At 36.9% G+C, this 12,465-nt stretch overlaps 1 protein-coding gene across 3 annotated transcripts; it reads left to right on the plus strand.

Moving 5' to 3' along the window:
* Positions 1 to 5,876: 5,876 nt before the first annotated feature.
* LOC111784066 (zinc finger CCCH domain-containing protein ZFN-like) lies at positions 5,877 to 12,425 on the plus strand. 3 transcript variants are annotated; one of them, XM_023664890.1, is made up of 8 exons: positions 5,877 to 6,260; positions 8,301 to 8,473; positions 9,231 to 9,293; positions 9,717 to 9,836; positions 10,198 to 10,485; positions 11,136 to 11,180; positions 11,300 to 11,464; positions 11,714 to 12,425. In XM_023664890.1, the coding sequence occupies exons 1-8, from the start codon at positions 6,167 to 6,169 to the stop codon at positions 11,993 to 11,995; spliced, it is 1,230 nt and encodes a 409-aa protein (XP_023520658.1). In that variant the 5' UTR covers positions 5,877 to 6,166; the 3' UTR covers positions 11,996 to 12,425. The 3 variants fall into 3 exon arrangements, with proteins under 3 accessions (XP_023520658.1, XP_023520660.1, XP_023520659.1); XM_023664892.1 differs by having other exon boundaries at positions 5,877 to 6,242; XM_023664891.1 differs by having other exon boundaries at positions 8,301 to 8,458; positions 11,714 to 11,995.
* The last annotated feature ends 40 nt before the right edge of the window (positions 12,426 to 12,465 follow it).

Genomic DNA, 12,465 nt, shown 5'->3' on the forward strand with positions numbered 1-12,465 from the left:
TCAACGGTTGGCAACTAAGCATAATGGTTGTACTTGTTGCATGACTTAACCCGAACGACGATCATGCAACATTTAAATATATTAATAAAAATGATAGTTTTGTGTCACAACTCTTCGATATAACACTTAATATTAAAATTGAGAGCGTTGGAATATTGAAGTCAAAATCGAGAAGTATTCAAACCGTTTAAAAGTTATTTATTAAGATGCAACACCAAATTAAAGGAGTACATGAATGAACCGAGACCATATCCAATTTAGACGGGTCTGGAAGATAAGATGATTAAGAAAGATTTAAAGAAAATGAAAAAATTACCACCTACCCTTTCTTTTCTCTTAGAATTTTCCCAGTGATGCATGTGAATAAGGACGAAATATGTTGGAATAACTCGTGTTGATCTGTAGAGATAGTCAAAATGTCAGGGGCAACACGTGTGGAATCCGAATCTTGGACATGGGTCGTTGCATAAAATCATAGTCTCAAAAGCTCCAATAGTGAAATACAACGTAAAGGTTTAAAATGACCAATTTAGTGCATATGAGTGAGGACAAAATATGCTGGAATAACTCGTGTTTGTCTGTAGAGATAGTCTTCATTCTTAACAAGAGAGGAGTAGGTAACGTGACCATTTCGCAAGAGATGTAGGAGAATGTCAGGGCCAACACGTGCCGAATCTGAATCTTGGACATGGGTCGTTGCATAAGATCGTAGTCTCAAAAGCTCCAATAATGAGATATAGCGTAAAAGATTAAAACGACCAATTTAGAAGCGATAATAGTGTAGTGCTTGAGAGGTCCTAGCCAACTTTTTTGAATGATTAAGGCCTCTCTTAAATATGAAGATTCTCGTGATATCAACTTTATGAATGTATATCACTTTATTCTTATTATTTTGTTACTTCATAGCCCATTGCTATTGCTTTTGCTATCATTTACTTTTCAATTGGTTGGTAGTGATATATAGTTTATTCTTTCTCTCATTTCACCAATAATTCCCCTCCCTAATAGATGTTCACGATATTTAAGGACAGCTAAGATAGCTCATCAGGCTAAACGATATCATCTGCTATTTTCACTATGGTAGTAGTGTTGTTAAGCTAGACTTAGACTGGTTAGAGTAGTACGTGCTCTTGAACATGGTCACTATGCTGTCAATCTGTCCCTGAGAGAGGGGCCTAGGACCATGTAGGTTGACCCAGTAGCTGGCCGTCACACAGACAATCTCATTCCCCAAACTTAAGTGATTTTATGCTTGTGTGGGAGATCTGGTTGTTAACCTCCCATGGATGATGTTCAGGCTAGCAAACACCATATTGTCCCACTAGTACTTTAAGAGAGCGCGTCTCAACCTATGGTCACTCACTGCGTAAGCAAAGAAAACTACAGAAGTCAAAAAATAGAAATCGTGAGATTTAAATCAGAGATGCTCAAAACTTTGAGGCACCCTAGTTGTTCTGACTCGAACTTCCTAGAGTCTAGAGTTAAGCCTATGGATACTTACTAGGTTAAGTGTAACGACCTAGACCTACCGCTAGCAGATATTATCCTCTTTGGGCTTTCCCTTTCGGACTCCCCCTCAAGGCCTTAAAACACGTGTGCTAGGGGTGGATTTGGGGGCGGTCCCACATCGATTGGAGGAAGGAAAAAGTGCCAACGAGGACGCTGGGGCCCGAAGGGAGGTGGATTGTGATGTCCCACATTGGTTGGGGAAGAGAACAAACCACAATTTATAAGGGCGTGGAAACTTTCCCCTAGCATATGTATTTTAAAACCTTGAGGGGAAGCCCGAAAGAGAGCCCGAAAGAGAAAGCCCAAAGATAACAATATCGGCTAGCGATGAGCTTGCTTAAAAAAAAAAAATGAGTTGACCAAATTTAATAAAAATAAATTAATGTCAAACTAAAAATAAATATTAATGTCAAGTCAAACTCAAATTTAAAACCATATAATTTTTTAATTTTTTTACTTATCATTTAATTTAATAAATAAGCATTTATCATCTTCAAAGCTAAAATACTTGCATTTTGATAAATAATAATAATAATAATAATAATAATAATAATAATAATAATAATAATAAATATGTAGGGCCATTAAAAAGTGATTAAAAATTAATAATAATATAAAAAATGGTTCCCATCATAATCATATTATTAAAAAAAGAAGGAATATTAATTATGTAGTAGAATTAAATAATTTGTATATAATATTTCTCCCTTGTTATGTCTATGACATGTGATTTTTTTGCATACAAATATAATTATAAAGTCAACAAATTGATAATAAAAGGGAACCTACATGGTCCCATTGGAATATGGAAGGCTTCAAAAAGTATGTTTTTTTTAATATATATATAAGGAAAAGTTTGGAATTAAATTTAGGGTGTGTTTGGTAGGTTTAGACGTATTCATCGAAATGATATGTTTTTTTATTCAACTAATCCTATAAGTGATTCTACTGTTGGGGTCGAGAAATGTAAATACATGCAATTATGCTTCGAACGAGAGCTGTCTCTATACTAGGCCAAGTCATTTGACTCGAGTCCAAGGTCTCTCAATACAACGTCGCATCTCATCTTGGTTCCCAATTAATATGACCACATGTCTCGAAGCCATCCCAAGTCATAGGGTGTCGTCGGCTATCGCAACTCATTCTGTCATGCCATTGAGAACGGGCCCATGTGTCGTTTGTAATATCGAGATATCCCGCACATCCCTTCATCCAGGTTTGATTGAGGTATTGGCTGTTTTGTGTCAATGCCATGTCATTTATGGACTCTGTATCGGATAGAGGGTGCATAATCTAACCTCTGACACATGGGTTGTGGAGCAATACTGACACACTCGTGATGCCAAGTAATGTCTTTTAAAAACCCATTTCAAAAGAAGTTGCCTGAGACACTCGCCTCGTAATGCTTGCCCTCACTGTGACACACGTATGTGCCACATGGTAGTTGTCTTAGGTCACAAGGTCGAGGGGTGGTAGAAAGCTGACACCGTGGCTTCCCCTAAAGTACATTTTGAAGCATTTTCAATCTTCCTCAGATAGACGTCATCTTGGCGAACAGTCATATGGTGTTGTGGAGCGTCCGTTCAGTGTCTGATTGACACGAAACTTGGCAAGAATTCATATTTCATATGGAAGGACTTGACTCTAGAACCACATGCACAAATTTCCTTCGGAATCTTAAATTTTGAGGTTAAGGCTTGGGGCCTTACCTAACCCTTCAACAAGCCTATCTTTGACACTCATGTTTGCTGGTGACCCTCCTTTTGTTTATGCCTTGTCTTCTTTTGTTTTGGAAGGTCAAAAGTTTCATTTTGAGGCTATATAAAACCATATATATTATCTTTGTAGAAGAGACTGAAAAATGTAATAAAAGGAGTATTTGTGCTTTCCTTTAGCCAATGACTAAGTTTCTCTGCAATTCTGTGTAGCTTAAGTTGCATGTAGAATAATTCAAGCTTGACATGATCAATCTTGTTTATGGAGTAATTCAAATCTCAAAAAAGTGTTTTTGCCTTCAGATACTCGATTAACAAGATAATCACGAATCTTACTTCCCTTGTTGTGATTACTTATCATTCGGTATAGGGCTTTCCCATGGGTTGATTCCTTCTCCACTTGTCTAGGCCCTCACGTGGTCGGATGGGCACCATTCGATGGTCGTCGCATTACTTGTCCCAACTTGATGGTCACAACTTACTCTCTTCACAGTATGGTTGTGACACCATGCATTCCCCTTAAAAGATCAACCCTAGCCTTGACCTCTTGATGAGTTCGACCCTCGTTTTATCTTTCCTTCTATTTTGAGTTTACCCTTTTGATCCCGAATTACCCAAAACAAGTATTTTATTAAAAAAAAAAGTCACAAACTCGAAATAATTTTGTACCGAGAACTCCATCTTCACAAATTTTTCATAAGAAACATCTTGATCCCCACAACATTAAATGATAAATTTTGTTAAAAGAAGAAAGAAATAGAGCATGGGGACGAGAATGGAAATTCATTCCTATATCTGCTCCACCTCGTCGACATCTCTATCTATTACAGTGAAAATTGAAAGTTTAACGACATGTAATTTAAATTTTTTTTAAATTTAAGAACTAAATATGAAACGTTAATTTTAAGTCGTTACATTTTCATTCAACAACACATTGGAGGGACCGTTCGAACCTTGTTTTTTTTGTGCAAGAAGGTTCTTCATTTGACCCAGAATTCTCGAATCATCCGTACATGTCTTCCCATTTTTCCAACTCTGTTGGCTAAGATTACTTCCATTCCTTGGTGTCTTTCTGTTCCAGATCGATCCTAGGTCTGGCAATGACATTTGGAGGATTGTCGTTCGCTTTATGATACTCACATGGATTACGAAATGAAAAGAAAGAAAAAAAAAATGCAAACAAAAGAAAAAAACAAGAATACAGAGAATAGAATGTAAAACACACACAAGTGTAAAGAAAAGGGAAGATATAAAAACACAAGAAAGAGAATAGAATGAAAAACACAAACAAAACCGAAGGAAGAAAATGGAAGAGTCTAAAGAGTATTAAATGGTTGATACTAACAAATATAATAACAAACATATATTTTCATTTATAAAGTAATTCTCAAATATATTATGAAATTGTAGTATATTGTAGGCCAACAAACATTAAATCTAAAAGAAAAAGATTAAGACATTTAAGAATTAGACATATGAAGGAATTAAGTGAATCTTTAATCGGGTGAAGCGCTTTGGCATAAGTGGAAATGAATTCGAAGAACGAAAGCAAGCTAATTTGGAGTTAGATTGAACTTTGGCTAAGGCTATCCAAGTAAGTGACCTTATTATCGTCATGATTATATTTGATGCTGACACGTGTCGGTAGTTCTGCACATGTCATAAATTTGATATGTGTGAATTGTTTATGAATCATATAATTATGGTATGTTATGTATGTGTTAAGATATATGAATGATTTGTAACTCTTACGTCATGACGTGTTCAATGATGTGTGTGAGATAGGATACGAGAAGGATGTGNTTTCTTTGGTGTTTGAGAAGGAAATTGGATTGTGGGTTTTTGATTTGATCGGAATTGGTGCTTTGGAAGTGGTGGATTTTGGTGGAAATGGGGATTTGGTTGGTGGGTTTTGATGAGATGAGTTCTTCGCCGGCGATGGGGCGATGATTTAACGACGATGTTCCTAAGCGATGGAATACGATTCTGGAATTCCGATGTCTGTGACGGAGGGACACTCCTCTGCTCTCACGCCGTCCTTGCGCGAAGGTTCTTTTGCTAATTTCGGTATCGTTTATTTGTTTCTTTTTCCCCTTTTTTTCTCTTTCGCACACTGCATTTTTTTTTTTTTTTGACTCCGTTTTTTGTTGTTTGTTCTTGTGGGTTTTTGTGGTGTCTGTGTTTCACTGATCCATTTCGATGCACAAATGTTCTTTGTGATTGTTTGCTTGTTATATCCGATTTTTGGTTTCGATCTGTGCTGTATGAATCTGTTTTGCTACCTTTTTGTTCATGTTTGTTACTGGGTTTTTAGTTTCTAATGATATTGAGGAAGAGATTGAATTAAAATTTCTGAAAATTTCTGGTTCATATCGTTGTACTCAATCTCCATTGAAGGCACTACAGTTGCTCTGATGATGGTGTAATCTGTTGGCTATGTATTTTGATACTTTTACTAAATTCCTGTGGAATAGAATGTGGCTGATCCATCTTATACCCATTTGTTACTTGTTTCTACTTTTTATGATGAAGTTTTGGGTTCAAAGTTGGGTAGTTGAGTTGCTCCCTCGAAGTTATGAGGTTCGTTTTATGATAAACGTAATGTGATTGAGAATCATAAGAAAGGAAATGAGTACGACATCATTGCTAGCCCTCNTCTCTCTTCCTCTCTCTCTCTCTCTCTCTAAAAAACCCACCTACAGAAAATCGTCGATCAATCCCATATACTCAATTTTTTCGTTTCATTCCTCTGTTTTTCCCCTGATTTTGTTTTTTCTTTGGTGTTTGAGAAGGAAATTGGATTGTGGGTTTTTGATTTGATCGGAATTGGTGCTTTGGAAGTGGTGGATTTTGGTGGAAATGGGGATTTGGTTGGTGGGTTTTGATGAGATGAGTTCTTCGCCGGCGATGGGGCGATGATTTAACGACGATGTTCCTAAGCGATGGAATACGATTCTGGAATTCCGATGTCTGTGACGGAGGGACACTCCTCTGCTCTCACGCCGTCCTTGCGCGAAGGTTCTTTTGCTAATTTCGGTATCGTTTATTTGTTTCTTTTTCCCCTTTTTTTCTCTTTCGCACACTGCATTTTTTTTTTTTTTTGACTCCGTTTTTTGTTGTTTGTTCTTGTGGGTTTTTGTGGTGTCTGTGTTTCACTGATCCATTTCGATGCACAAATGTTCTTTGTGATTGTTTGCTTGTTATATCCGATTTTTGGTTTCGATCTGTGCTGTATGAATCTGTTTTGCTACCTTTTTGTTCATGTTTGTTACTGGGTTTTTAGTTTCTAATGATATTGAGGAAGAGATTGAATTAAAATTTCTGAAAATTTCTGGTTCATATCGTTGTACTCAATCTCCATTGAAGGCACTACAGTTGCTCTGATGATGGTGTAATCTGTTGGCTATGTATTTTGATACTTTTACTAAATTCCTGTGGAATAGAATGTGGCTGATCCATCTTATACCCATTTGTTACTTGTTTCTACTTTTTATGATGAAGTTTTGGGTTCAAAGTTGGGTAGTTGAGTTGCTCCCTCGAAGTTATGAGGTTCGTTTTATGATAAACGTAATGTGATTGAGAATCATAAGAAAGGAAATGAGTACGACATCATTGCTAGCCCTCTCGATAGAGCCATCAACTTTGTGAACATTTTGATAGGAATCAACCCAAGTGAAAGTTTTGGAACGAATTACCTTGATGATCTAGATCAAGAGTAAAGAAAACTCGTTTCTAAACTCGTGATTTGAATCACTGCATAAGGGGTTTGATCGATACCACTTGAATGACTCTAGCATGCAAGTTCTAAACACAAGAATTTGCAAAGTAAAAGCTTAGCTCTCAACAAAACTAAAATAGAAACTCTCATGACCATCAATACCGTAATTGTAACTTATTTCGTATCAGATTTCAGATCCTTTCGCATGATAATTTCTTCGAGTTATGACTTCCAACATGAGCCCTGACCACATTGTTCTGAAGTGTTTAGGTTTGCCAACTAAAATCCTTGCAGAGTTGAGTCACCATATAATAGCATTATTACAAACACCGACTTATAGTAAGAAACAGAATCTCTGAATGGAATTTGAGGAAGGATGAGGAAGAATAAATTATGGCAATACCTCGAGTACGAAACTTGAGAATTTAGGATGTTACTTTTCTCATAGTGAACTCGCTCTTAATAACTATAGGCTCTTTGAACACAGCTTGGGTGATACCTACCACTATGTCTCTAAATATAATTCCAGTCCTGTTATGTTGGAGCTGTACCATAATTGAACCACTCGAAAACTGTCTGATGAAGTCACATTCTCACTGTCACACTAACAACCCAATTAACAATCCTATCTTGCTGTAGAAGATGAATCGAACCCTCTGTTTGCCTCATTCCGCTTTTTCATGGCACGTCCACAAGGTAATCTAAATGAAAGAATTACCTTAATGCGACACCATTTGGGTTCATTTTACATTATGAAAGATTACCCCGATGTTGTTTGCCTCATTCCGCTTTTTCATGGCACGCCCACAAGCCCAAAAAATAAATGTCTTGCCTGTGCACTTCTACATAATTGAAGTCAGATGTGACAGCAGCCCATCAGGTTATGTCAATCTGCTTAGCAACAGTTGTTTCGGAAACATTTCCAACCATTAATATATCTTTCCTTAGAATATAGACAATGTCTACAAACTTGTGTTCATGTTCCACAGACACTAAAGGCTTTTCTTCGTCCAATAAAGATTAATAGGGACACTCTATGCCTTTACTAAAGAAGTCAATCAGGTAGGGGAAGTAGGAAAAAGGAGAGTTTTAGTAAAGTTCAAAACTTTACCAAAGAGTTTTATGTTCTTCAATGCGACTTGGAATTGTTAATTTTCTTCATTGCTTCTCTGAACCATATATTTGACCGTACTCATCTATGCTTTTAGCTTTTGCATGCGTGCTTGTTAAAACGTGAGCATCATGGATTTAAAACAGTGTAGTTGTCAAGTTTTGAACGTTTATTTTTATTCTCTCTTTGCTTTTCTCATCTATTTTCTTCTTTATGATTGAAGATTTACTTATCTAATATCGTACAGATGCACTCTGGCAAATGAACTTGGGATCAGGTGAAATAATGGGATCTGGATCTTATCCCGTGCGACCTGGAGAGCCAGACTGTTCTTATTACATCAGAACTGGCCTCTGTAGATTTGGAGCTACATGTAGATTTAATCATCCACCTAATAGAGAGCTGGTACTAAGCAAAAATGTGATCCATTCAGTATTTGGTTGATTATATTCAAATATAAAATCATTATAAGTATCTTTCAATTCCTTTTGCCCTTTGGGAATAATTTCTTCTATTTGATTTGGGGCATGTACCTGGGCTTATTATCCTCTCTTCTAGTTGTTAATGAGCAGCAGGTTAGACACTAAGCAATATTATGCTGGCACCATTAATTAAATCTCTCTCCACAAAGAAATTGGGTTCTTAACCATGGAGGCAAGCTTGTGCAATAGATAGATGTAAAGATATTCTGTTCTAGATCAGGTTCATATAGAATTGTATTGTCATTTTTTGTTCTGAACGTGCTTACTGAACTAGTACTGAGCTCCTTAAAGTCGATTGTACTTATCGGATAGAGAAAGGAGAAGGGAATTAACAATGGTAAAATTGCATTTAACCTTAACTTATAAACCTAATTGTTCCTTCATTCACTAACCTTATACTGTACAACCCTGAAGCCCAAGATGGGGAATTGTTTTATTTTCCGAACAGGTTTGCCCTTTCGAATACTATCCTTTTGTTTGTTTGCTTATGTGCTGAACTAAGGGCATCAGAAATTTCTCCCTGAATAATGTGTTTGCTCCATTTAATCTAGAAAACACACAAAATACGTTTGCTCGTTATTTTTTATTGCTATTTGAAGCTAACATGGAGTCATCTATAGTAGTTAAGAATCTCTTCCTTGGAAGTTTTGCAAGTCGGTTTGTGATGGAGTCGATTTACTACACTTTACTTTCAGGCTATTGCCACCGCGAGAATGAAGGGGGAGTTCCCAGAACGAATTGGACAACCAGAATGTCAGGCATGTATTTATTTAATCATCTTTACTTATCTAAAGTTAGCGTGTTACATCATGCCTCGTAAATTTTCTCTCGACATTTATTCATTATGACATATGGGATGTGCTCATTTTCTTCATCAGATTCAGTGATGAAATTTGACTAATTTACACCAAACCCACCGTATATATAACTATTTGGAATGTTATTTTCGTCGTAAAGTTTTGGTTTAGAATAATGAGCTCTCTTGTATATAATTATCCTTCAAATTTGATTGGCTTAGATATCATATTGTTTAGCTGGGTCTAGAATCTCTACATTGGAGCTTTGATAATTTAGCTTTTAGATTATTTTTCTTGCATTCTGTAGTTTCTTGGATGCTGTAGGTTTTATAAGAACTTTAATTGTTGACTATGAAATGACATTTTCATTTGCGCATAATCCAGTACTACTTGAAGACAGGAACTTGCAAGTTTGGGGCTACGTGCAAGTTTCATCATCCTAGAGACAAGGCTGGGATTGCTGGAAGAGTTGCCTTAAATATTTTAGGCTATCCACTTCGCCCGGTTAGGATATAACTACTCCCTTATATTCATAGCACGCTTTGTGCAGTTCGTAAGTTTTTGTATGTTCTTGTTCTCTCTCATGCATATGTATGTAAAGATGAGCACGTATGTCGATGAAAAGTTACAAGGGAAGAAAAAACTAGAAGACTAACTCTTTGGTGAAAACGTATAGGAAATTGGCACCTAAACACAGCTTATTGAAGTGCAAATAGAAATTAAGAACACAGCTAAACAACAAAAATGGTGTTTGACATACCAACTTGCTAAGTTCAGATCTTCCTTTGTTAAGTTATCTGTGCTTTTATGCTAAAAATATTTGTTGTCCATTCTCTCTCTCTCCCCCACATCCCCAATTGTGCAGAGTGAAACTGAATGTGCTTATTATTTAAGAACTGGACAATGCAAGTTTGGAAATACATGTAAATTCCACCATCCTCAACCGACTAATATGATGGTCTCACTGCGTGGCTCCCCTATTTATCCAACCGTACAATCGCCAACTCCTGGTCAGCAGTCGTATCCAGGAGGAAGCACAAATTGGTCAAGGGCTTCCTTTATTCCTAGTCCACGATGGCAAGGCCCTTCCAGTTATGCATCTTTAATTTTACCTCAAGGAGTTCTCTCTGTTCCAGGCTGGAATACATTCAATGTAAGTTCTATTCCTTTCTCGTGTTCGAATAAGTATGATATACGCTCTCATGTTTATTTCCTCTGTTTTTATTTAATGCATGAGTGTTGTGGAATACGAGTCGATGGAAATGTCTGTTACCTAGAAGAAAATTATTCTTTAACTTTTTTCTTTTTAAAAATAACTTTCATATGAATGTTTAAACGAGTCTTCCTAGACATCTTTTTCCATGTTGAAGTTGCATTTTTTTCTTCGGCAACTTGCAAGACCTTTGCGGTCGATGGATCGAGTTAATATTCCTATCAGGAAGCCAAAAGAAGGAAACAAGAAAACATGGAAAGTGATAGAAGTTAATATGTTCTATCACTTATACTCGGGTTTCTTGTACCCTGGGAATGATTTCGAAGATCCAAAACAAAAAATAGTGGTATTTGTTAGCAACAACATAATGGAGGCAGTCAAACAATATAGATTGATCCGAAATCTAACACCTATGGGTACATAAGAAATGTATTGAACCGATTCTTTTTAATGAATAGATCCGATCGCAACTTCGAATATGGAATTCAAAGGGATCAAATAGTTCTATGATTGGCATCCTTATACCGCTTCTTTTTGGAATTCTTTAACCGTTCACAGCGAAGTTACTCATAAGGTGGTGATTTTTACAGGATCAGCTAGGATCAGTTTCATCATCAGAAAGTCCACAACAAACGGTGGGGACATACTCAGATTTATGAAGCTTAACACCAGAGTGAATGACTAGATCCAGGATCTATAGTAGTCTCTTCTCTGATATGTTCTAATTAACCCTTTTCGGTTTTTGGCATTGCAGAGGGAGAATGTATTTCCTGAGAGGCCTGGCCAGCCTGAATGTCAATTTTACATGAAGACCGGAGACTGCAAGTTCGGTGCCGTTTGTCGGTTTCATCATCCCAGAGAACGAGTAATTCCTGCTCCAGATTGTGTCTTGAGTCCAATTGGCCTACCGTTACGTCCGGTGAGTTACGATACTACTTTCGATTCTCTAATTTCCTAGGCAATATATGGATCTACAGTAAAAAAAAAAAACCCTTTTCCAGCTTTGATTCAAGCATGTTTCTTAACCCATGTTGAGGAGTTATGATGGTTGTCCTATGGTTTTTTTACACAGAATTCTGATGGTGATTCTGCATTATTGTTAGATTATTTTTATGATCTGTTAATATGAGGAGGGCTGGTTTTTATGAATGTTGTTTTCCATGAACAGGGAGAGCCTTTGTGCATCTTTTATTCGCGTTATGGGATCTGTAAGTTCGGTCCAAGCTGCAAGTTCGATCACCCTATGGGAATCTTCGCATACAATCTCTCTGCAGCGTCAACACCGAACGCCCCAGTTCAGCATTTGTTTGGGACGTCATCAGGAACTACTGCACTGAGTTTGTCATCTGAAGGGCTAGTCGAAGCAGGATCTGCAAAGCCGAGACGACTATCAATCACAGAGACACGAGAGATGTCATCTGATGATGAAAACATCGAGGCCGAGGGCTGAAGGTCGTAAGTCGTTTCTACTACCCCTTTTACAATCTTTTGGAAGATAAAAAGAAGAGGTATTTGTGTAAATTGATGATGATGATGCCTGGCTGGAAAAAAGATGTGTACAGGGAGGAGGGTTCATGTAAAGTTGATCCTGTGTTTCTGAAAATGCATTTCAGAATATGGTTAGCGCAGCAGCAGATGATTAATTCCTCTGAATTTATGTTTCTGCTTTGTATAAAAAGATCTGCAGCAGATGATGTCAGTTTTTTTTGTTCTTCCCCCTTTTCTCAAACAACAATTTATGAACAACTCTTCTCATTTCTCCCAAACCTTTCTCAAATTTGGGATTCTAAATTCTTGTAAACAACACAACGCTTGCTGTTTTCCCCAAATTTTTATGCCCTTTTTGGCTCTTCAATCAATCAATAATCATCTTCTCATCATGGGTTTCATACATTTCAATTTTGTAATACTCGAGATGAA

The sequence above is a fragment of the Cucurbita pepo genome, unplaced genomic scaffold (assembly GCF_002806865.2).
Source record: "Cucurbita pepo subsp. pepo cultivar mu-cu-16 unplaced genomic scaffold, ASM280686v2 Cp4.1_scaffold000150, whole genome shotgun sequence".
In the NCBI taxonomy this organism is placed as follows: Eukaryota; Viridiplantae; Streptophyta; class Magnoliopsida; order Cucurbitales; family Cucurbitaceae; genus Cucurbita; species Cucurbita pepo.